Raw genomic sequence first — 26426 nt, 5'->3', positions numbered from 1 at the left:
ACAGTAGATTCATCTTGAAAGCAAAATTCATAATAAAAAAATTCTCTGCAATTATAAAAAATGATTTTCTCCTCTACTTGCAAAGCTCTCTTTTTTATACTTTGTTTCTTCTGTTTAAATTCTTTCCATCTTTTCTCCCCAGAAAGACAAATTATTGGCAACCGCTCCATGATGTCAAAATCTTGATAGAACTGCGGGGTGTGGGGAATGTCACTAAACATGCAAGTTTCAAAATATTGGTACATGCATTATTTGTGGGTCGGTGACTGCCTCAAACTTTGAAGATGTTCCTTTGGGATTTTTAGTTTGATCTGGTGCACTGTATACGGTATAAATGTGGTAGGGGATTGGGTACTGTACACATATGATTTGTGAACAATTCAGTTATCAGGACCGTATGTATATGGCAAGGAAAGATAGAGTTATATGTGTAAAGTGGAGAAAACTCTTTAAGGTTACTAAGACCATTCTTATAAGCTTCTTGGAGCACAACCAGGTCTTCCTTTCTATTTTTTGCCACACATGCTGATACTCAACAAATATTAATGATACAATGAAAACGTGGCTAGTCAAGCCATTTATGGCTACTTTTACCAGGCGTGCTGAGAATGCCTACGTGCTTGATTTCCTGGGTCTTAATCTGTGGTAGTTGCAAGGAGATGAGAAGGGAGAAAATGAAAAATAACATTCGGTCATAGGATATTTTGAAAAAGGAAGAAAATTGGGTTGAACTTTCTACTCCTGAATTTTTAAATTTTGCACCTAAAATAGCAGAAGAAAGATAATACTTCTTTGTATATAGTAGAGAAAGGAAAGATACTACAGTGCCAATTATTGTGTGTTAAAAAGTTATATGTTTTTAAGATGTGTGTTGACAAGCATCAACCAGCAGTACTTAGTGTGTTACTAGTGTCATTGGCTCTGTTGATCCTATCCCACAATAAATGCATTGATAGAAAATTTTTATATGATATTATATAGTTAGATTTTGAGAAATAGTATGTGACCATGTATTTATAGGTTGTATAGGAATGCACCTGAGGGCGGAATTAGGGTTGCATAATCAATCTAATTGTTTGCATTTCTGGATTTTGAACAGTTAAACGGAAAACATTTTTATTGCACGATGTTACATCTATATTATATATATATATACACACACACACACATATATATATATAGTGTGTGTGTGTAGATACTTGTAATTTAACAAAGACAACATAATATTAAACAAAATACTACTCTGAATTCAGTGAGCATTAAAGCAGAGGTAAAAATCTACAGGAACAAAGAAATTCAGAGTTAAGACTGCCACTGCACACTTATTACAGCAAAATGGGACTGAATTGTCTCCACGTAGACTTGCCTCAACATCTTTATTGCTTTCATTTTGACATTAGCATTGCCATGCCATTGCAACCTCATCCCCATAGACTTACATTGATATTGTTTTGTTTCATGTTTCCTGCATCCATATACTGGTTTGCAATGTTGTAGCAGTGTTATACTTGCAGTGTAGGTCAAATGAGATCACTCAAAACACTCATTCCTATTCAAATAGATAGGAATGTACAAGATTACAAGCATGCTCTGAAAAGAAACACACTTGGCTAGCAAGCTTGCAAAGCTATGTCTTCTGTGTTCCAATATTTTTTTCCTAAAATACTGAAAAGATAAATTCCTTTAAATAACCTATAGAGTTATACATTATTTCAATTAATCTCTTTGTTTACACCATGGGGTGGAAGGGGAGAGTGACATCTTTGAAATAGTTGCAAATTATGTTTTTTGCATCTGTATTATTAAAACAGTCCAGTGAAATTAAAAGATTTTTACAATCCAAGTTGGGAACCTATTTAGCACATCTGAGTCCGCGGTAATTTGAAATGGTTAATATCTCAAACTCTCCTTCCAGGCTGGGAGACGCTCAGCAAGTTGGGATATGCTCAGTAAGATAATTACGTAACTACTCTGTTAAAAATAATTAGGGGACAAATAAGGAAGTTACCAAACTCATCACTTGATTATCGTGGCATGTTTGTTTGCACCATCATGGAGGGGCAAAATTGTCCTCTTCTCTTTGACCACTGAGGGCTTAGCCAGAACCAGTTTGGTTCCTAAGTGCTGCAGTATAGGATTTGAGAGCCCATATAGAAGGTTTGAACCACCAATGCCCCATGCAGCCCAGCTTCACAGGGGATCACTCCATGTCCCCTCACTCAGTGACATGAGGTGGTCAGGATTGGTGAATTTTGCATATTCACTATCTGTTGCTCCAGACAACATGCAGCAGACAAACAGCAACAACAACAGGCCTCAGTATCAGCTTTGGAGTAGCTCCACTAATGCTGTCTAGCCTATGACAAAAGGATCTCCTCCTCTAGTACTCCTTCGCCCCCGCACCGCCCCCACCAGCATGTTGCTAAGGTCGGGGGATTGGGCTATGACAGAGTAAAACTTTTGGTCTTTTTTGTCAGCTTGATCTTGCATTTGTTATACAGGCAAAATATCCATTGGCTTCAGGAGTTTTTTTCTAAGTGCCAGTATGGGGTCCTTCGTTCAGAACAACTTAAGGATTAAGCTGTGCATAAAGCTATGCAACAAATGTATCCATTTGTCTCTTCAAAAACGTTTCATGCAGACTCAGAATGGCAAATTCTGCATTCTCCCTTTGACCGTAAGAGAAGATGTGAATATTTAGTAGCAGATTTTTGGCTCTAGATTTATATAGGATTTGTAGGGTGACATTTCACCATTTCTGTCAGTGAACACAACTTTGCTCAGAAATTCAAATCTCTTGCAACAAATTACAAATTTGCCACACTATATTTTCTTCAAGGAAATATTGGTTGTTTGCACAGATCCATTTCACTCTAGAATTTGGTATAAAGAGGTCCATCAGAAAAAAACCTTGAAACACCTAAACATAGAGGGGAACCTTGAGCTGGAATTTGTGTTATGTTGATATTAGTTTCTTTGTTGATAAAGTCAAGTCCCTGGGATTTGGCGAGTTTGACTCTATAAAGTGTGTGCAGACTTTATTTGTAATAGGGCTGTACCTAGAATGTGTGTAAAACTGATGAATAAATCACTGAACCAAAATGAGAGATTTTAGAAAAATAAAATTGACTAGATAATAGAAGTGACAACTGGGGGTGTCTAAGTACCTTAATTTCTATATACAAAGCCTCTGGCAAGAAATCAAATTCAATGTGTGGATCATTTCAATGGGATGAACCTTAGTTACATAAAATAAATTTGAGAGAGAACCTCTTCTTAAAATGCCATACAAAAGTCTCAGGATAATGTCTCCTTCAGCTATCAAGATAATCAACAAGTGAAACAAATTCTCCTCCAGATATACATACTGGGCTCACACTGAAGTAGATGGAAGTTCATCATGCAACATGGGAAGGCAGAATTTGGCTATTAGTTCCCCACCTTTTTACAGCCCTTAACAGGCAAGTTTTCTGCATCTTACTCTGTTGGCCAAAAATCACTCACATTCTATTAACGAAATCTTACTAATGAAAAATAAATTCCAAGGGAGCAAATGCAAGAAGTCTGCATGCCAATATTGCACTGGGGTGCAGACAGACACTTACTAAGGCCTGAACATCATTACAGCGGGTTTATATTCTGACCTGTGTGCTGCTCATACAGAGGCCCCAATATAGATTATTCATGCCAAAAAGCAAGAGTAAACTGCACAGGACATGGGCTGACCATGTCCCTTGACTTAAAGCTCTGTCAAAGAATGACCCTTCTGAGGTTCTGATTGAGAAGGAATTGCAGAGAGTTGAACATCAACCACATTGTACTGTCACTATTTTTCCAGACCCACAGAACATGGAATCAGTGGACGACATTCAACATTGGGATCCTAATCAGACAACTGTATTTCTAAGCCTTAACATTTCCTCTTGTCCTGCAGGAAAGGAGTGTGGGTATTTTAGAATTTATTGTTTCCTTGCTTTTGTGGGTTTGTGTCATGCATGCTGTAGGTGTATCAACTGCACCTGCTTCCACACAATGTTTTTTGTGTATTAGTTTCCTAGGGGCTTTTTTAATGCTTTATTTAGTGGTGATTAGACAAAAGCGTGCAGACTTGTGGGAGGAAGAAATGCAGCTGATCATGGAGTATATTTTATCTGTCAGCACCTATGAATAAACTTTCATGTATTAGCAGCTGCACAAAAAACTCCCTCTTCTGTAAGATAAAATCTGACAGAAAAACATAACTCCCGATGGAGCAGGTTGTATGTGCTCTCAGTCCCATCATGTGGCTGGAGTCCTGTGCCTGCTGCCAGGAGCCCAACCATCAGTCATGTGCATTCCTAGTCCCAATCAATCATCAGATTTGTATGCACCGTGCATAAACTTGAAGTTATCAGGAAAACAGCAATTAAAAATGGCCCTAAATCCAACAATCAAATTACCTCTTACTCTAGATCTACCCTGGACACACCAATCTAGCAAGTTTTTTGTAGATAGACAAAGTTTTTTTAAACAGATTTCAGTCAACAATGAAAAGTAAGACTGCCAAGCAAAAACTTCAGCTGGAGCTGAAATACAAAGTCTTCTGTTAAAAATGTATGAAGAGAAATCATACAAAGCCTATGTAGGAAATTCAATGAGCATAAAAACTAACTCTATGTGAAGTTGCACACCACCTGGCTACACACTTTTTGAGAAAAACAGAAATAAATGCCCCATTTTAAGCTCATTTTAGATTGCAACCCTAACTATAGAGTTTCTACCTGGTGCCCCATAATGAAAGATAACAACCACCAACCATTTTCATTGAACATGTTACAAATATTTTAGATTAAATGACCAACAGTCACTTAATCTACAATTCTATATTTAGATCTTTCAATTAGTGGAGAATTCGGAAAAAGTGTCAATTCACTCCAAAGAATTTAAATTGCAGAAAAGGTAACACACTTGATATTAGGCTGTGACCATTGGAACGACGACTTTGTTGGAGGAATCCTGGATTAATATGATGCCACACAAAGTTGGCTTGTTAAAAGAAAGCAAAAGTATGACAGTATTCCCTTCCGATCTGAAGAAGAACAGTTTCAACTATAGAAATTAAAGAGTGATAACTGGAAAAGAAGGAAACTGACATTTCTTGGAATAATGCCAGCAATCATTTTTTTAAAAGTACCATTGGCAAGAATATTAAGATAATATGAAAAAAATAAAAAATAAGTCAAAGGTCATTCCATTTTCCCTAGAAGGGAAAAATGTTTTTTGTATTTAATGGGGTCAAAAAGTTTCATATTAATCAATCCTTGAAGTTTTAAGATGAATACATTTTTGTTCAAAATGAAGGGTGCTGTGAAGATAAGTTATGCGAAAGCTGAAAATAGTTAGAAATATTTTAGACCTTTTACATGAACTTATCCAAGATGTTGGATCTAAAAGCTAAAAGTCACAAAATTAGACCCAGACAAATACACACACTTTTTTTTTTTTTTTTTACCTTGCTGCGTTGTGATCCTGTGACCTTAAGGAAGGGTGAGGACAAGAAGTGAAATAGCAGTAAGAAAAAATATCCAGAAATATTTTGCAGATAAGTGATTGATCAAACACATATGCAGATCTCCTGTCTCTCATTTCTGTGCTTTAGTCACAAGACCATGTGCCCCCTCATATAGTAATCACGATTACAAAGTCAACATTAATCTACCGTAAACGTAGAGTAGTGTCTGAGTTAGTGCAGTTATTTCCTATTCTAAACATCGGAAATAACATGCTACCTGTGGATAAATATTGACCTTTTCTTAACAGTCATTGCTCTATAAACAGAGATGCAAATAATGTACTAATTACTGCTACTATATATATGATATTATTGCAATAAACACTATTCTTTCAATATTTCTTACCCATCCAAACTCAGTCACCATTGAAAATCTTGTCAGACAGTTCTCATCAGAGTTTCAGAATGATTTGTGGTTCAGGATAGCAATTGAACTGTTACATGTTTGTCCAAATGGACTCTTTTAAGGTTCACTCATCAATTTTATATATATATATATATATATATATATATATATATATATAAAATGTGTGTGTGTGCTTGTATGTATATAATTATGTAACACTATCTTTTCTCTTTCTGTTTTACTACTATGAATCTGATTACTCATATTTGTTAATCCATCTTGTGACATGCAGTTCATTTACATAATAAGTTGCAGGAAGCCATGAAGCAAGAAACATAAATGTCAGTTAGAAGCTATGGAATAATGTATAATATGAAACAAGAAACAAAAAAGAGGACTTCAAACTTACTTCAAAACTCTTCACTTCTTCTTCACCATCATCATCCTCTTCATCATGACAGCTCTGAGACCATGTAAAAACAAAACATTCACAAATAAAGTTTGCTTTAAAAAAAAAACATGGCCACAGCTTGATATACACCAAAACTCTTTCAATCTCCCTTACATTCTCTTATTAAAAGGTAAATGCAAAAGATGGGGAAAAAGTTACCTTTGCCATAATGTCAGCATATGCCATATACAAGTAATCTTCCTCCAGTTTGCTAGGGAATAGAAGGGAAGAAACACTGTAACCATCAATGTAATACAGCATCTCCATAAACAATTGAAAACCTCAAATATTCAGAAGAGGACCAGAAAATTGAACATTCTTAAATAATTCTAGTTTCCAAGAGCACACCTTTTAAATAGGGTGTCCTGATTTTTGTTTTTAACCTCCTTTAATTTTTTATAAGGGTATTTCTACTCTCTTGTTAATTATAAGGGTCTTTTCAGGAAAAGAATGAACTAATAAACTAATACAGGCTGAACAGTGAAATTGACTACACAAATAGAGCTGAACAAACTGAAAACACAATTTTTTTCTAACTTCTTTAGTTGTAGGATTGTGAGGAGTTACTTCTAGCTATATTGTAAATCCAGCATTTTCAGATAACATAATTTTCAAGCTGTGGGTATCCCTTTCAATGTGGAATACAGACATTACTGAAGACACCATGGGACAGATTTTCAACAACAACCATAAATGTGACATTGACATTTGTAGGCATATCTGTTTGTTTGCAGAAAATTCTATGTACCCGCTTCTCAGTTATGGTAAGGCCTCTCTGGCAATATAATAAAGAATCAGGTCTCACATGTGCGGTCACATGCAAATCTGTCAGTGCTTGCTTAGCACTTTGAATATGTGACATATTGCATGGCAAAGAGATGCAATTTAAAAAATGGAAGCAGCTAGAAATTTTGCAAAAATTTCACAGCCCCTAACACCAACATTACCATTTTTCAGTTAAGGCTGTTCGACTGAAAAGCAGAATAAGCTGATGCAGCGGATCAACTCTTTTAATGCCTTCATCCTCCTCTGGTGGCTCCGCTCCAGGTTTCTGTGGAGAAAGAAAATTGGAATAGAAAAAAATATGTGCATTCTAAGTTATTTGTTGTGAAATCTGTCAGACTGTGAAAGTCGTATTAGATATACTATAATAATACATATCATTTGGGCTCTTTGAATACATGAACTGAACCTGTCCTAGATAGCGAGGATTTAAAAGTCCAGCTCCATGGAGTACCTTTGGGAACGGGTAGGCTAGGATCCTGAACACACTCAAACCATGAAAGTCCACAGCCCTGGATCACCCCATTCCTCATAAAAGCTACCCCCCCCTTTCCTGGATACCACCCCAAACCCTGCCACTGCTGTTTTCAGGATTAAGTTGGGGGGTAGCCTGAACACAGTATGGGCTACCACCCTAAGGCTGACAAGGCACTAACTATCTGCTCTACCTTACTGTAACCGCCTGCCTCAGCAGAGTGAAGAATTTTTCCTTGTTCCTACTACTTTATGGTGATTATTGTGACCTGCCAACCATGCTGCTTCTTGCTCCCTAAAGAGCCTGATGCATTGTGCAGTGGGGGAGGGGCTGTAACCCAAACTTGCAGGCCTCCCCATCATTTTAAGATGGGTGATTTCATGTCTACCAATAACACTCTTCAAGTTGGCAATGGTGGATCCTTTGACTAGTCCACATTCTTACTGTTAATGTAGATTTTTCTTCTCCTCGCTTTAAAGCTCTACATTGGCCCAAGTTTTTACATGCTTAGAAAAGGGCATCTTTGTCTGGTTGGTAATTTTTTCTTTTAGGTTTACACTCCTCTAGGGCTGACTTTTCTTTTAACAATTATTAATAAAGTGGCAGTTACCAGAGCAGCCCCTGAAGGTTTGGATTTGAAAGTATCTTCAAAGCATAATATTTAACCTGGTTTTATGGCCCTCCATGAATTAGTAGAAAGCCAACTTTCAATTTGCCAGCATAGTACTTCAGATAGTTTCAGTCTGCAAACCAGGGGTCCCCAAAACTGTAATATGTTGACCATCAGTGTTCCAGAGAACACTTGGTGGTGGTTCAAGGAGAACTGCCTAAGCACATAGTGCTGGATCCTCCTTGTTTCCACCTGCTCAAATACATTAAATTACAGATAAAAATATGCCCAATGCATAGCTGAGATTAATATTCCAAGTCAACAATTGTTGCCACAGGCATGTTATTTGATCACAATAGGAGGGGGTTGGCCATATGATGATTGCAAGGAGATTAGTGTTCAAAAGATTGTCTCTCTGTTAAGTGGCACACATTATGAAAAAGTTTGGGAATCCCTGCTTTAAACTTCAGGAAAGAAATCCTCAAGGAAAATACACTGGAACCCTATTTTACTCTGAGATATACACGTGCAACTCCCATTGAAGTCAAAGAGAAGTGAGTAGCACATTGGGGCAGAACAGAGCAAATTCTATTTTGAACAACTTTGATTATATATGAACACTTTCACATTTCCCTTCCTTTGGTCTTTATTATTGAGGGTATCTGCTGATAATTAATCTACTCCTGAGATTTATAAGAACTTATGTAAATCTTTTTTGAACCCCATTATACTTTTGGCTTTTACAACATCCCCAGAAATGAGTTCCACAGGTTGACTGTACAATGTGTGAAGAAGTACTTCTTTTTGCTTGTTTTAAACCTGCTGCTTATTAATTTCATTGGGTTATCCTGGTTCTTGTGTTATGTGAAGTAGTAAATAACACTTCCTTATTCACTTTCTCCACACCATTCATGAATTTATAGACCTCTATCATATCCACCCTTAGTTGTGTCTCTTTTCAAGCTGAATAGTCCCAATCTGTTTACTTTCTCCTCACACGGAAGCAGTTTCATATCCTTAAATGTTTTTATTGTCCTTCTCTGTACCTTTTCAAATTCTAATATTGTATTCTGAGATGGGGCAATCAGAACTGCACACATATTTAAGGTGTAGATTTATATAATGGCATTATGATATCATATGATTATGATATTTTCTGTCTTATTATCTCTTTCCTAATGGTTTCAAATCCTTATTCCTTCGATAAATGTATAATCCTCTCTTTCTGACTGTGAAGCATGAATTCAGTTGGGGAATAAGGAATAGTAACCATTCTTATTTTTAAAACAAACACTGATCCAGTTTTAAAATGTCTTTAGTCACAAAGAACACACAGGATACATAAGCAATTTAAATGTAATTAGAAAGTATTTCATAGTTACTCACAAGGAATCAGTTGTTCATTTTTGACTTTTCAAAGAAAATGGGGACTTTCCCATACTTACAAATTAAAGCTGAAATTCACCTATGCAGAATTTCAGCAAGAGCTTAAGGATCACTTGAGACCACTTAAGACCTCAAAATAGGTGCTGGTCCTACACACAAAGGTGAATTTCACTCAGAGAGATTTTTCTCATATAATAATATAGTGAGTTACTAGTAGCTATATTTTCTATAACTTTATTAAAAAGATGAACACGCAGTATAAGTCTTCACTTCACCAAATTGCTTTTAAAAAGAGAGTACACTTTGTAAATTCCCACAGATAATTCTATTTTTCTAAAAGGAAGAGAGATGTAAGATCTAAACTGCTTTGTGAATTTGTTCCTGAAGATCTTACTCAGGCAAAATACCAGGTGACTTTCCATTATAAGGACTAAGGAAATCACCCTGTCAGGAAAAGGCAGCTAAGCCTGAAAAAGGACACCATATTAAATTCACAAACAACAATTGTCAATTTTCACTCCAAGAAACTCAAAGTACTTATGCGCATTCATAAACGTATCCTCACTGCTTCTTTGTCATCCTCATTATTCGTTTTACAGATGAGTAAATTGAAATATTAAAAGATCATGGGTGAGATTATCTGATCTGCTCCAGTCTCTTCGCAGAGGAGCTGGAAAGCCAGCTTTGACGGCTAGCTGTGGATTCCATACTCGTATGGCACAGAGATGGCTTCTAGGCTATCCACTTCTAGCCCTTCTGGTATTGAGGTTGCGGCTAGGGTGCTGCTGCATTCCTGTTATCCCCAGCTAGTTTACCAGTCATTTGGGCAATAGCTAGCAGGTGTAGTTTAGAGCAGACCAAATACTGCTCTAAATTGTGTGAGTGATTGGATCAGTATTGAACTGGGCCAATTATCAGTGAGCTACAAATGGCTCATTCACAACTCGCCCCCCATTCAACTGTACCAAGTACTTACTGGATGTGGGTTTGGTTCCTACCTCGTCAAATATGGCAGTGCCTGTCTCATAATGCCTTTAAATTAGCCCATTTTCAGTGAAATAAGTCACCATTGTTATTATCCAGGACCAGGAGTGTGCACAAACGTTTAACAATACAAATCAGTGCTTACAATAGATAATTATGTCTGAATAATGCAAATTATAACTGCAGTCATATTTGATCATCATAGTGGCACTTTATTCTCTTTAATTAAATGACAACTTTCTATAACCCATGATTTCATCATCCAAAATACCTGCCTAAAGTTATAAAAACTGATCAAGCTAAAGAATGGAAGTTATATTCATTTTTTAATCCACGATATTGGATTTCAAAGGCCTACTACAAATTAAATGTAGGATCAAATTTACCAATGACTGTGTTAAGTGGAATTCATTGCATTATTATACTGTAGCATGGCAACAAGAACAAATGGATTTTCTGGTGTTTCTGGAATGCAAGGGTTCTTAATTTTCAATGTATTAATTAATAAAGTTTTGATTTATATTTATTTAAATCTAAAATTCACTACCTGTACAAACTTAACAAAAGTGGGCAAAACAAATACTCTAGGCATTATTTTAGGGAAGTTCTATGGCCTGTGTTATATAGGATTTCAGACTAGATGTTCACAGTGGTCCTTTCTGGCCTTGAAATGTATGAATCTATGAAAAAATTAATTGGGAACATTGTAAATTATAGTATTTCTAAATATTGAAGTGCCACATAATATAAGTTGAGTTACACTAACATTAATTGATTCAGTATCATTCCTGTTAAATAACTGCACTCAGTAATAGTTCCTCAACATAGTTTATTGCCAGAAGTCATATAATATCTAGTGTATCCATATAAACACAGGTGCATATATGATCTGTGTCTTTTTATTAAATATAGGAACAGTGTTTTTTGTAACAGTAAATTAAAAAAAGGAGGGCATGGTATGCCATCTGATTTAATTTCAGATAAACCCCCATTTGTAGTAGGGCACCACAGTCAAAATGTTAAAAAATAAATTCAAAATCTCATAATTTATTTTTGTGATACTTTTCAATAAAAGTAAACTTTTCCTTGCTACAGCGTGACCCTGGTGAGAGACTTCAGGCTGAAACCAACATTGTCCTTCTCTTTGTGAAGGGAGCGGCACCCTGAAATGTATTGATGCTGATATCATTACCTCATACATTAAAATGTGACAATGTTGAAACATTCACAAGAGGAGAAAATGCAGCTGTGGCCAAATTGCTAGTGTCATCCTTTCAATGTAGGGCTGTGCTTTTCTTTTGGGTTTAGCAGTTGTGGCAACTCTGTCAGACTGGAATAATCACAATTTGAACAGCAAAATGTTGGCCCATCCGTGGAATTTTAAGAAGCCAGGGAATAAGGGGCAAGAAAAGGTGAATTCCATTTCTATTATTGGAGGAAATAAAGTAGAAATACTGATTTCCTTTCATGAGAAATTTTCCAGATTACTTTGGTTTTTATAGCAAGTGTCTGACACCCTTGGCTGGCCTTCTGCATGTGAACAGGGTGCCTGAGCCTGCAAGGAGCTTCTAAGATTGGGAGACTGTATTGTAATTTACGGTGCTAACTTCAGCAGTTCCTTCCTCCTCCTACACCAGCCAGCAGAAAGGAGCTGGCATGGATGGAATGCATGCTGCCCTCTATTAAAGGGCACTGCAGGAGCCAATCTGCTTTGTGTTCCCCAAAAGGCATACTGGTGTGAGCCTTCTAGCCATCTGCTGGCACAGAGTTTATTTTGATCTTCCCAGAACATACACACATATCATGCTGAGATGAGGAGGAAAGGTGGCTAGATAGTGAAGAGAGAGCCTTTCATGTTATTTTAAGTTAGTTACTGTACCAGATGTCTGCATACACACCCACACACTGCTGCCACAAAACTGTCACTTCTTGCAATTTTGGGGAATGTCTCTGGGGTCACAAAGTAGTTCTGACAGCAAGGGTGAGTGTAAAGACTTTCTGTTATATATTTTGGTTAATTCATCTATGAACATTTTGTGTTTTCTTTTTCCAAGCCCTTACAGTTATTTTTTCTTTCCCCTTCTATTCTCCAGGCCATTTTGCCCTGCTTTTTTAATTTTTGAAAATACATGGGGGTGGATATCATAGAAATAAACTCGTACATGAAATAAATATCACCAGGGGGTGTCTATTTCCAGTCTTTCTCTTGGTCAGTGAATGAATGTTGCAGCAGGAGCCCCCTCCCCCACCCAAGAAGATGTGCTTCTGTGCTCTCTCCTGGATGCAAGCTTAGTTGCACATAAGTGGATTTGAGTTTTAAAGATTTTGCAGGAACAGTGGATGTCAGGGCACAGCATGTTCAGTAGTTCAGAAGTTGAGCAGTCTGCAGTTAGGCTGTGTGTATTGCGAAAAACAACTACAATAATTTATCCATTGTTTACTTCCAAAGATCAGGAACAATTCCTTAAGTGTTCTTTCTAGAGGTTTCCATTTGTAATCATTTTAAAGAGGCACTAGCTGCTATTAAATGCATTACCCTCTTTGTGTATGTGAATTTATTAAGAGTTATATCTGTAATAAAAAGATTTTTTCAAACTCTTCTGTGCTCTCATCTGTCTAGGGAATATAACTAACAGCATGAGGCCAAAATAGACAGTCAAGTCACGGAACACTATACACACAAGGGAGAAAAGGCCCAACATTATGCATAGGTGGAGGAAGCAAGGACCAGTTATGCATGGAGAAGGGTCTAATTATGTTCTAATCACTCTAACATCTTCTACGCTTTAGTTTATGACAGGTTTCAGAATACCAGCCATGTTAGTCTGTATCCGCAAAAAGAAAAGGAGGACTTGTGGCACCTTCGAGACTAACAAATTTATTTGACAGGTTTCAGAGTAACAGCCGTGTTAGTCTGTATTCGCAAAAAGAAAAGGAGTACTTGTGGCACCTTAGAGACTAACCAATTTATTTGAGCATGAGCTTTCGTGAGCTACAGCTCACTTCATCGGATGCATGCCGTGGAAACTGCAGCAGACTTTATTTATACACAGAGAATATGAAAAAATACCTCCTCCCACCCCACTGTCCTGCTGGTAATAGCTTATCTAAAGTGATCATCAGGTGGGCCATTTCCAGCACAAATCCAGGTTTTCTCACCCTCCACCCCCCCACACAAATTCACTCTCCTGCTGGTGATAGCCCATCCAAAGTGACAACTCTTTACACAATGTGCATGATAATAAAGTTGGGCCATTTCCTGCACAAATCCAGGTTCTCTCACCCCCTCACCCCCCTCCCAAAAACCACACACACAAACTCACTATCCTGCTGGTAATAGCTCATCCAAAGTGACCATTCTCCCTACAATGTGCATAATTAAGGTGGGCCATTTCCAGCACAAATCCAGGTTTTCTCACATCCCCTCCACCCTCATACACACACAAACTCACTCTCCTGCTGGTAATAGCTCATCCAAACTGACCACTCTCCAAGTTTAAATCCGCTTTTGTGAGCTACAACTCACTTCATCGGATGCATTAGAGAGCTGTAGCTCACAAAAGCTTATGCTCAAATAAATCTGTTAGTCTCGAAGGTGTCATAAGTACTCCTTTTCTTTAGTTTATGTCATTTTCCAGCTTCTCATAACCACAATAGATCCTACCAATAAAAAAAAATAGGGAAAGAGAAATGCCTGACATTAAAGTGTTAAATTTGTGATACTTGAGCACAGGAGGTTATATGTGTTTAGACTCTGAATAGACTGGCTGTCTAATCCTCACAAAATCATAGTTAATCACGTAATAAATTAAGGCTTTTTTGGGGTTAATATCTTATTATATTATTCTATTCATTTCTCTTTTTAACAATACTTCTGCAATATTCTGTTTCTCAAATTCTGGATAATCTTCAGAAATCTTCGGAATTGCTCAAAGCTATTAAAGACAATATCTACAAAAATCATTGTTAAAATATGCTTTTCAACTGTATGTTATCTTATGACTATATTACAAAAAGTGGAGAAATTTAATTTGTTGTTATAAAGTTGCTGAAAGCTAGATTCTGAACTGATTATTTTTAAATAGCCTGTTGTAAACAATTATTGTAGACAAGCAAGAACATTGTTAAATATTTTCTTGTTTTTATAACCACTGTCCAGTGAATTGCAATTCTAACCTAATCAGGAACATTTTATTTTACGCTGACAATGTAATGCATTGCACAAAAAGGGATCTACAGAAAACTGACTTCAACAAAACTAACTAGTTTTTAAAACTTAGGCAAAAAACAATTTTCCTGCCTACTACTAGTAGAAATCTCATTTACAGTTTGGCAATTTACTGATCGTATTCCCTCTTCTGTTTCAATCTTTGTCTGCTTTCAAAACAGTTCACAGTCTCTCTCAGCATAAACTCAAAACAGTTAAAATTAAATTAAACATTTTATTTCTTAATAATAGCAGCTCAGTTTTCCTCCCTTACCTTTGTGTATATAGAGGGGACCCTTCACAAAATGTTACGACTCATACCTGACTTCAGTGTGCACTGCATTGGGCCCTCAGTGTGAAAGATGGGGCTGAGCCATCTCCTCAGGACTGGTGCCCTTCACCCAGGCCCTACAGAGTGGGAGGAGGCTCAGCAGTGGACAAGAATACAGAGCCTATTTGCCGATGGCTCCCAGGATCTGACGGGTTTGGAGTAGGAACCATGGCCTTTTCTGCAGGGCTCAAGCTCTCCCTCCCTAATAGATTTCCTTTCCCTAAGCAACTTCTGTGGGTGCTCCTAAGGCAAGGTCTGGTCGGGGCCAATCCTAATACCCTGGTTTTATATTTTGTTCTTTTCCCTTAAATTCCTGTCTGTTCATTACACATGATTATCAATAAATATAATCTACAATCCCATTATCCCTGCACCCAGAACATACTGCTAAATCTTCTATCAGTTTATCTTCAAAGTAATGCTCTTCTGTTTCAATCCAAGACTTTTCGTAACCTTGAAGAAAGAGATTGACAGCTCGGTGCCTAAAAAAAGCATATTTAAAACAAAACTATTAATCTATCAGAAGAAGCTTTGCTCAATTTAAATTCATCTTATTCAGAGAATTGTGCAGCTAGTACAACAACCACTTGCACAGGGGGGGTAATATTTCCTGGTAAGACCTGTCAAAAAATATCCCTTTGTTTAATTAAGACTGCCCTAGAATTTTCAATGATGTCCCCTGTTCAAAAGTGTCTGGCATTAAAAACATCTACACAAACTAGCATCAGAATTTCAATAAATTATTCCGAGATCTAATCATTCAAGTATCTTTTGAAGCAATTAAAAATAGTAATAGAGAAATGCAATCCTTTCAGCGACGATGATCTTGTGGGATTCCATTAGTGTGTTTCATCTTGACTGTAAAATTTTCATTTAACACTATACTGCTGGGACCAGCAGCCATGGATGACTTTTTGTTTGGACTGGTGGCCAACTAACTGTATTTTTAATTTTCACGATTAAACTTGCATATTCAAAATCATAAATTAATTTATTCCAAACTAAGTAAAATTAAATCAATGCAGAGTAAAGTGAATTTCGCACCATGTTTTTATTTCAGAGATACTTGCAAGATAATAAGCAAAAACAAACTTTTTGTGTTTATAATTGAATCAACGGCGTATACCCAACAGAATAATCTTATGAATCCCCTCATTCATTTCAGCAATCATTTTCAAATGTTTGGGGTGAATGAAGAATGAAACAGAATTAACAAAAATATACAAGTCCAGTATGCACATATGCAGAAGCCCACTGAACCACTTTTAAAAAGTAAGAATAAATTAGTGGCAAAGGTGTCTCAGCCCCTATATCTAACAGTAGTTTCCTTTTAGAAGCAGGTACATAAGGCCAGAATCAACCCAATGTGACAGCCCAAACCATTGCCACCTTCCCTGGGGCGGAACCACAGACTCAGCCTCTGCAATTGTCATTGCCTTTGGGCTTGATACAGAATTCCCTTTTCCTGACTGAGCTTGGCAAGAGGCCAACTGATTTCTTGGCAGTGGTAGCATGCTGTACAATGGACACACACATTCTAGAAATACTTTTAGCTGGACTCGGCCAAACAACAATGTGTCTAGGGGAAAATCCTTCCTCCACAGCCACTGAGATTTCTCGAGTCATGGATTCTGAACTTCTGCTACACAAGGAGGAGTAGGGTACACAATCCTGCGTTTGGGCCATGAGCTCGATCATTGCATTTGGGTGTAAAAGCAGACCAATAGGAAAGAAATTTATACCCAGAGGAATGTAACAGAAGGGTTCACAGAGAAGGGAAAATCATGATCAGCTTTTTTTCACTTAGCACTTTTAGCAGCTCTTTTCAAAAGACGTATGACAAGAATGTAATAAATCATTGTAAATTTTCATTTCGGAGATAAAAACAGAAAGCAACATTATAGAACCTTGGTATGTGTATTTTCCTTTGTTTGAAGCTTGCCACTTCATTCTTACCTTGGCAGATTATACAATGGAGCCATTCTAAAGCAGGCCACTACTGCTCTTTTTCTCTGTTTGGACAGCAGTTTGTGCCACACTGCCTTTTTGGACCTCTGAGGATGCTCAACCTGGTAGACAAATTACACAATGAAAAGTAAACAATGCTTCTTTTCCTTGACTGACTTTTAATAAAAAACTAACCGGGGCACAGTCAGAGAACAGATAACAGAAAGTAACTGGCAAAAATGTTTTCTACACATTATTCAAGTGACCAGACAAATATTATGTGACCGACATGATTCAATGTCCCGTCTGGACTCTGCATTATTTTCCTCCTTTACTCTTACCCTAACCCTAGGCCATTTGAACTAGAGATTAGTATGTCACTGAGGCCATCTCTCATGTAATACTGGAATTCAATGAAAAAGAAATTACTTTTACTTATGTTTAAAATGTCTCTGTTTATACTCCTCTAACTACACTTGCTGTGGCTGGCATTGACAAGTAATGAACTTATCTATCGATCCCAATAACCCTGTATCCCCTTCCTTAAGCATGAATGGTCAGGATGAACATAGGGTGACCTAAAACACCTCAGTTGTGCCTGTGAATGCTGGAAATTAACATAGCTTTCTTTGTGACATATCAGTTAACATTTTCTCCTAAAACAATTATTTTATTCTACTCAAAACTATGTAATTCTTACTCAAGAATCTATTTTTTTTCCCATGGACCACCAATTCAGACAGAGTCATCATGCTGTTTGACTGTGCGCCAGTGTATTCAGTTTCTCTACCTCCTCACATCATCAAAAAGGACAATGGAAGTTAAATGTCACCTTAATGAAAGGTTTGATGCTCTCATGCATAATAAAGGAAACTATAGTACTTTGAAATGCATGACAATGAGAACATTTTTAAGGATACAAAACTGAATTTAGGGAAAGCAGTTATTAAACAGTATTTTATTAGTTTAGTGACCCATTCAAAATAAATAAAACTCACAAACAACACACCTAGCAGCTGTGAATGGAATCACTTAATTTAACAGGCAAAGAAATCACAGGGCATCCACAGCACAGTGGAGAAGAATTAATCTCAGTGAAAGACAGATTAAAGGCCACAGCCCCTTCCAAAAGAATGAGTAAAGTGAACCAAAGTTGTTATGAGAAAGGGTATGAAACAAATCACTCTGTTGCATTCATACTGAGAACCACAAAACAAAATGAAGCCATCAGAGCTATTAATACTCAGCCAAGCACACCCCAATGTGAAACTCATTAATAATATATTTACAAACTACAATAAAACTCTCTATACTTCCCAAACAGAAAAATCTCTGGCGCATTTTAGAAGATTGCTGGAAGTAAGAAAAATAGAAAAAATTAGACATGCACGAAAGAAAAAAACCTGATGGCACCTCCCTGCAGATGCAATAGGCAAAGCTTTCTGCATAATGACATCTGGAAAGCACTGGGATTTGCTGGGCTATAACGAAGTACCATAAAAATTAATGGAACTGATTGCTCCCATGGCTAATATTTTTCACACAAGATTAAAGAAATGGAACTACCCATTTACATGAGGGAAGCAAATGTATATGAAATACATAAAGAGAATAAAATACACAAGGCCATACAATGAAACATAATATGAATTTAAAGAGAAATGCATTAGAAAATAAGAGCAGGGATGTATGCAGACTGATCAGTTTAAAAAAATACACAGATTTCTTTTAGGGCTGAATGGTAAAGGGCAGCTACTGGTGTGAAGGAGAGAGAGTCTCAAATAATGATCTCAGTGGATCCAAAACAGGATGTGATTTGGGTTTTACAGTTACTTTAGTGTAGGAGTGTTAGAAAAATTTAAAGTAACAGAGAATCCCAATTCAGCAAGGTTCCTTAGTCTCTTGACATCCATCGGACTATTCACTTGTTTAAAGTTAGGCTGTGCTTAAGGGCTTATGTACACAAACATTTAGTTCCTGGCAAGTTGCAGTACGAATCTACCATGCACTAGCCTGTCATGGAATGTCTACATAGACCCTGCTAATACAACTGTTTGTTAGTGTGCTTTGATCTTCTGTTTCAAAGAGAACTAGATCAAAGTGAATTAACAGATTGTTAAAAGGCATCAGCAGGGTTCATGTGGACAGTTAGTCCACAGCAAGCTAGTGTGAGGCAGGTTCACACCCCAGCTGGCCATGAATTAATTGTTTGTGTAGATAAGCCCTGAGTAATTTGCTGAAGTGGGACCAGAATTCACATTGATTAGTAGAGTGTTTGCAGGATCAGGCCATAAATGGATACAGATACTAAATCTAACTAATGTGCATCATGAAACCAAACTCCTGAACAGAGAGAATTCATTGCTAGACGTTTTTGGCCAGTTCCAGTCAACGTTGTACAGACTGAGCTGTGCAATGTACATTCAGTGGACCAGAGAAGCTTACCACTTATATCTACTTTAAGCGGAGCATGGTAAATTAAGTGGGGGAAATAGATTCTCAAATATAATCCAGTGAATGAAAAATGCGTGAAGAGTCCGTATTTAGAATTTTCAGTTACTCCTATTGCCTCAGTCAGGAACAGTGAGACTTCAGTGAACCCCCAGTCCACGTCAAGACTGGACAGATATAAAAGTCCCTCTTGGGTCCTATACCATGCACAGCTTGACCTCACTAGAGAATGTGGGCTATAGTTTATTATCTATTACAATGTTAATAAAAAAAGGTCACATGAACTTATAATATAAAGCAAAATACTAGAAAACAAGAGAATATAAATACTGGTTGGATTCTAAGGTGGGCAGATCCCAATGGTGAATTGTGTGACTTTGCACATGCCGCTCAATCTCCAAGGGTACAATCAACTCAGCTAAACACAGGAAGAAGACAAGAACTTGAAGAAAACCAAATGTCTGTGATTATGTTTGCTGAAAAAATTTTAAAATATTATTGAAACAAAGAGGGAAAGTTATTGTGGTTAAATTTGAAATGCTGAAAATTCCCAAACTTTCATGAGAAGTCACCAAGATAACTCATCACAACTCATCATTTTGAATTACATTGTAATAAAGAAAATTACTATTACCAGTAGTTGTTTCTAATAGCTGCCTCTCTGATCTCAGGAGATAAGTTACTATAAAAGATTCCCACCCTTGGGTCCAATTTTTCAGAATAAAGCTACTGAATACTCTCCTAGTTCTAATTTTAAAGCTACTACACTGCCTCATCAAAAAGTAGTATCTACTGAGGAACAGCTATGGTCCCAAATGCCTTTAATAGTCAACTCATTTTCTGAGGAAAGTAATGATAAATATCACCAACACTGCAGGGAAAATAGATGGGTGAAATGGGTGAGTAAATTGGCACCCAGTATAATAACTACAATAACTTCTGAGAACAAATATTACAGGTATTTTTCCTTTTTTCAAAGGTATTTTTTTCTAATATAACCCTATTCCTGGGATCTAAAAAAAATGCAAGTAGTGCCCTAATATATGTTGCTATTAAACATAATAATAATAAAACTGAAACCAGAAACAGACATATTTTAATTGCATGTCAACTTAAGAAATATATCACTAACAGAAAAAATAACAAGATCAGAGGATTTTAATGATGAGAATTATAAAACACTTCTTAACAGATGTAAAAGATCATAGAATCATAGAAATGTAGGACTGGAAGGGACCTCAACAGCTCATCTAGTCCAGTCCCTTGCACTAAGTGAGGACTAAGTATTATCTAAACCAGTGGTTCGCAAAGCCGGTCCGCCACTTGTTCAGGGAAAGCCCCTGGTGGGCTGGATTGGTTTGTTTACCTACTGCGTCCGCAGGTTCGGCCGATCACGGCTCCCACTGACCGCGGTTCGCTGCTCCAGACCAATGGAGGGGGGTGGGAAGCGGTGCATGCCAAGGAACGTGCTGGCCGCCCTTTCCGCAGCCCCCACTGGCCTGGAGCGGCGAACCGCAGCCAGTGGGAGCCGCGATCGGCCAAACCTGCGGACGCGGCAGGTAAACAAACCGGTCCGGCCCACCAGGAGCTTTCCCTGAACAAGCGGCAGACCGTCTTTGAGAACCACTCATCTAAACCATCACTGACATGCGTTTGTCTAACCTGTTTTTATAAACCTTTAATGATGGAAATGCCACAACCTCCCTAAGCAATTTGTTCCAGTGCTTACCTACTCTTACAGTTAGGAAGTTTTTTCTAATGCCCAACCTAAACTGTCTTTGCTACAATTAATTAAAGTTTTTTTCTTCTTGTCCTATTCTCAGAAGTACCAGGAGCCAGCTTCCTCCCTGGGAAGGAGCAGTTTCCTCCTCCCTGGTGGTGCTACTGCACTCTTCTCCAGCTAATGACTAATCACAGAAGCATCCTAAAAATGCATTAGCAGGGTATGATCTGAAAGAGCTGACGTACTTCCGGAACCAGAATTCAGGCCACGATGCTATCCAAGCAATAATTCTTTGTAACTATATAGAGAACTCTATGTGGTTTACCTGTAAATCTCCTGGACAGAAACAGATCTGAGGCTAGCTACCAACTCTGCCACTTTTGTGCGCGCGTTAACATACCCACTAGTTTCAGGCCTGTGAGAAAACTGCAGTGACTGATGCAGTCAGACTGCTATTTAGACATGGTTTCCCTGTATGCAGCTTGACCTATTGTAGAAGCAAAACAAAACACGATGTGGATTTTTGTGTAGTACACTCAAATGATTTTTCAACATCTAATTCGTAAAGAAGGACCTGCCAGATTGTGCATGATGACTTGGACAAACTGTTGGGGTTCGTGGGCTGCTGAAGATGAAATATTGTCATGCTCTTGGGAAGGAATTTCAGATGAATCTGTAACACTACCTAACTTCTGAAATTTAGCATAAAATCTATCAACTTGCAGGAGAGAAGCTCTTCCTGCCCTTTCAGGGAGCTGTGAGATCCCACCCCTTCTGCAGCCACGAGTTCAGCAAAGAAAGAAACTGCTGGGAGAGTACTCCCAGAAACTCAGCCATCAGGAACAGTCGCAAGCAGCTGCAGGTGGTACAGCTGCCCTATGGGAAAAGAGGGGAGCTGAGACCCAGCTGGATTTACCAAGGTTATCTCAGGACCCAGACGCAAAACTGCAGGGAGATACCCAGTTCTGGGACAACAAAACCAATGTGGTCTCACTCCTTCCCACCAGTCATGGGAGCTTGCAGAAGAAAGAACCTCCTGAGAGGGGCCTCCCAGAAACCTGGCCAGCAGGAGCAGAGAAAAGCAGCTGCAGCAGGGACCTTTGGACCCTGATGACCTCATCAGTGCCTGATTGATTATTTCAGTTTTCACTCTGGACATCCTTTTCCCCAAGTGGCTGTTATGTACAACTCCTTCACTTACAGCCTCCTCACTTTAGCCTCACTACATCTGCCCTCCTTCTTCCCTGGCTCTCCTCTTTTCTCCTAGTCCCTTTACACCTCACTTCCATGTACCTTCTCCTTTCCTTCGCCTCCTTTTTTAGCGAACATTACATTTGTTAATCATCATTGTTCATTCTGCTTGTATGGTATATTCCTTTCCTCTTGTCTACTTAGACTGCTATCTCTTCAGGGATGAAATAGTCTCTTACCTGTGTTTTGTACAGTGCTTCTCACAATTTGTGAAAAACTGACAGGGGAAGCCAAGTGACACAAGAAGAACTCTACAGCCTGCAGAGTTAAGGACAGTAAGAAGGAGTTTTCAAGATATTTTAGGAACTAAAAGAATCCTGACAATGGTATTGGTCTATTACTAGATGGAAATGATAGAATTATCAATAATAATGCAGAAAAGACAGAAGTGTTCAATAAATATTTCTGATCCGTATTTGGGAAAGAGATGATATTCTCATCATATGATGATGATGATGACGACACCATTTGCATCCCACTACTACCTCCAGACAACGATAAACAGAAGCTATTAAAGTTAGCCATTTTTAATAAGCAGGTCCAGATAACTTGCATCCAAGAGTTTTAAAAGAGCTGACTGAGGAGATCACTGGACCGTCAATGCTGACTTTCAATATGGTTTGGAGCACTGAGGAAGTTCCAGAAGACTGGAAGTAAGCTAATGTTGTGCCAATTTTTAAAAAGGGTAACCAGGATGACCCAGGTAATTATAGGCCAGGGCAAGACCCTGGGCAAGATAATGGAGCAGCTGATACAGAACTCGAGTAATAAAGAATTAAAGGAGGGTTATGTAATTAATGCAAATTAACATGGTCTATGGCAAATAGTCATGTTAAACTGACTTGATTTTTTTTATGAAGTTACAAGTTTGATTGATAAAGATAATAATGTTGACGTAATATACTTAGACTTCTGTAAGGCATGTGACTTAGTAACACACATGTTGATTAAAAAACAATCATGTAAAATTAACATGACACACATCAAATGGATTAAAAACTGGCTAACTGATAGGTCTCAAAATATAACCGTAAATGGGGAATCACCATCAAGAAGGTGTGTTTCCAGTGGGGTCCCACAAGGATTGGTTCTTGGCCCTATGCTATTTAATATTTTTATCCATGGCCTGGAAGAAAACATAAAATCATCACTGAAAGTTTGTAGAGGACACAAAAATTACAGGAGTGGTAAATAATGAAGAAGATAGTCACTGATTCAGAGTGACTTAAGAGTGCTTGAAAAACTGGGCACAAGCAAACACTATGCGTTTTAATATAGCTAAATGTAAAACTATGCATCTATGACCAAAAAAATATACACCATACTTACAGAATGGAGGACTCTATCCTGGGAAGCAGAGACTCTCAAAAAGATTTGGGGGTCATGGTGGATAATCAGCTGAACATGAGCTCCCAGTGGGATGCTGTGGCCAAAAGAGCTAATGCAATCCTGGGATGCATAAACAGGGGAGTCTCAAGGAGGAGTACAAAGGTTATTTTACCTCTGTATTTGGTGCTGATGTGACCACTGCTGGAATAGTGTGTCCAGTTCTGATGCCCACAATTCAAGAAGGATGTTGAAAAATTGGAGAGGGTTCAAAGAGCCACGAGAATAATTAAAGGATTAGAAAACATGCCTTATAGTCATTACAGTCAATAAATATCTACATGGGGAACAAATATATAATAATGAGCTCTTCAGTCTAGCAGAGAAAGGTATTGTAAGGATCCTGGGATTCATTAAATAACAAACCAGTGAATGAGTAAGGAATAAAACTTTTATTAAAACCTAAAGCGCATCCATATTGAACTACTGTACACAGTTACCCTTTGTTCTCAACCCCCTGCTTCCAGGGCACATTTCAAAATTCCTATATTCATAATACTGCCCCTTCTGAGGGAGCCTCTCTAAATTATAATATTTCACAAACATACCTCTAAAGATATAACATGACCCAATGGCTGGAAGTTGAAGATAGATAAATTCAGACTGGAAGTAAGGCATAAATGTCTCATGGTGAGAGCAATTAACCACTGGAACAATTTACCAAGGATCACGGTGGATTCTCCACCTCTGACAATTTTTAAATCAAGATTGGATGTTTTTCTAAAAAATCTGCTCTAGGAATTATTTTGGGGAAATTCTTTGGCCTATGCTATACAGGAGGTCAGACTAGATGATCACAACAGTCCGTTCTGGCCTTGGAATCTACAATGGGCCCCAATCTCTGTTGGGTTCCCTCAGCACTAAAGCAATGCAAATAATAAAAAATAAATCAGTAGGTAAACCTTTAAACTCATTCACTATTCAAACTCATATTTTAAACTCTAAGTGTAAAGTCTTCCATATTATAAACTGGAAGCATACAGCCCAAAGGGAGGCTTCCTTCGCTGACCAAAAACTATGTATAGTGTAAATTATCCACAAAACCATCTACTAGCATTGAGGTCTCAGACACCTTTTATTCTTCCATGTCCCATCATCTGAAGTTATGATCTAGGGTCACTGAATTGTACATCTGTCCAGCATATACCCCCATTTTATGGGCTTTCTGGGCCAAACTCACCCAGAGATACAAGTGGCAAAAAGTGGTAGAGGGAGAAAGGATACGTACATAACTTAAGGAAGCCCCCAAAATGGGAGGTACTACAGTAAGGGCATAAGGGGAATGCACTCACTAAACATATCCCCTAGGCACTTTGCCAGTGGGCTTCAATGCAGACCCCAGCAGACATTCTCATTTGAATCCCCACTGGAGTGCAGCAGGCCAAACTGGCACTGAACAATGTAGTCTGTACTCATTTCTGTACCAGCAAGAGTGAATCTAACTCCTGTTTATTGAGTAACAGTTTGTGGAATTATTATCAGAACATAGCTTGTGTTGCCAAGCAGTTTGGATAATCAAGAGTTTATTGTATTTCACAGGAAATTTAATTATTTTTAAATGTACATATATTTACTCAGATTCATTTTACCAGCAGCCCTCACCTGGATTTTGAAAGTTATAACAGATACTTTATCAACAGGGTATCTCTTTTAAAAGCTATTTGAAAAAACAGTTTACAGTAATTAGTTCTTTAAGATTACAACAGGACAAGAAATCTATTGATAATCTGAATAGCCAAACTTCATATTAATACACAGCTTGTTACCAGAGGTTTGGGCAGTTTGAGATTAAGTATCCTTCTATGTAGAAAATCTACTGGGTCCAGGAAATACTAATGGGAACAAAATGAAAAATGTACTGATCTTGAGAAACTTCCATATTTTGTTATTTAACATAATGTTTACCAAATCATGGTCCACAGACCATTAGAAGTCTGTGGAGCATTTTTTGGTGGTGAATAGACAGATGGCTGGTCCGATAGTGCCAGCTAAAAGGCACTAAAAGAGTTAAAAATACACTTTCCTAATAATACTTTTCCAGGCAAACAATTGCTGGAGGTGCTGCAAGGAATTTATGTGATCACAAAGGATGAAGATTGCCAGAAGCTAATCTGTCTGTTAAGAGATGGTTCATACTATGAAAACATTTGAGATCCTCTGGTCTAAGCAGAGGATGCTTTCTTTAACCCACAGTTAAGAGTGTGAAACATTACCTGTGATTGCAAATACTTCCCATCATCTGCTTTTTAAAGTAGGATGTTATAGGACTGAAAAAAATCTAACCTGTTCCAGGTGGAAAAGTACATTAGCTATATGCAGAACTCTTTCCACGGTCTTCTCTGGATCTGAAGTATCTTCGGTCCTGTTTGGTAAATCTTTGTAAAGGGCCATCTGCCACCTAATGGCAGGATCCTCGAGCTGCAAGAACAAGATATTTCACACATAATCTAAACAAAGTACTCCAAACACAAGGGTCAAACAGTTTATGAAGTATTATTAACACTGCTTCTAAGACAACAGAAGGTCTTTTTCTTTTGCTAAACC

The 26426-nt window shown here is 37.8% G+C and overlaps 1 protein-coding gene across 1 annotated transcript in view; it reads right to left on the bottom strand.

Annotated features, from left to right (window-relative positions):
- The window catches only part of RYR2 (ryanodine receptor 2), a 717900-nt gene that overhangs the window by 113601 nt on the left and 577873 nt on the right, over positions 1-26426 (bottom strand). The window contains exons 74-79 of the mRNA XM_084622892.1: positions 26166-26300; positions 17081-17193; positions 15510-15606; positions 7296-7399; positions 6508-6559; positions 6307-6360 (exon numbers count right to left, since the gene is read on the bottom strand). Coding sequence (XP_084479018.1) covers positions 6307-6360; positions 6508-6559; positions 7296-7399; positions 15510-15606; positions 17081-17193; positions 26166-26300 — 555 coding nt within the window. The remainder of the gene's footprint in view (positions 1-6306; positions 6361-6507; positions 6560-7295; positions 7400-15509; positions 15607-17080; positions 17194-26165; positions 26301-26426) is intronic.

This window comes from Lepidochelys olivacea (genome assembly GCF_965140295.1).
Source record: "Lepidochelys olivacea isolate rLepOli2 genome assembly, chromosome: 3".
Classification (NCBI taxonomy): domain Eukaryota; kingdom Metazoa; phylum Chordata; order Testudines; family Cheloniidae; genus Lepidochelys; species Lepidochelys olivacea.
Note: the sequence above shows the minus strand (reverse complement) of the source record. Positions and strands in the feature narration are given on the sequence as shown.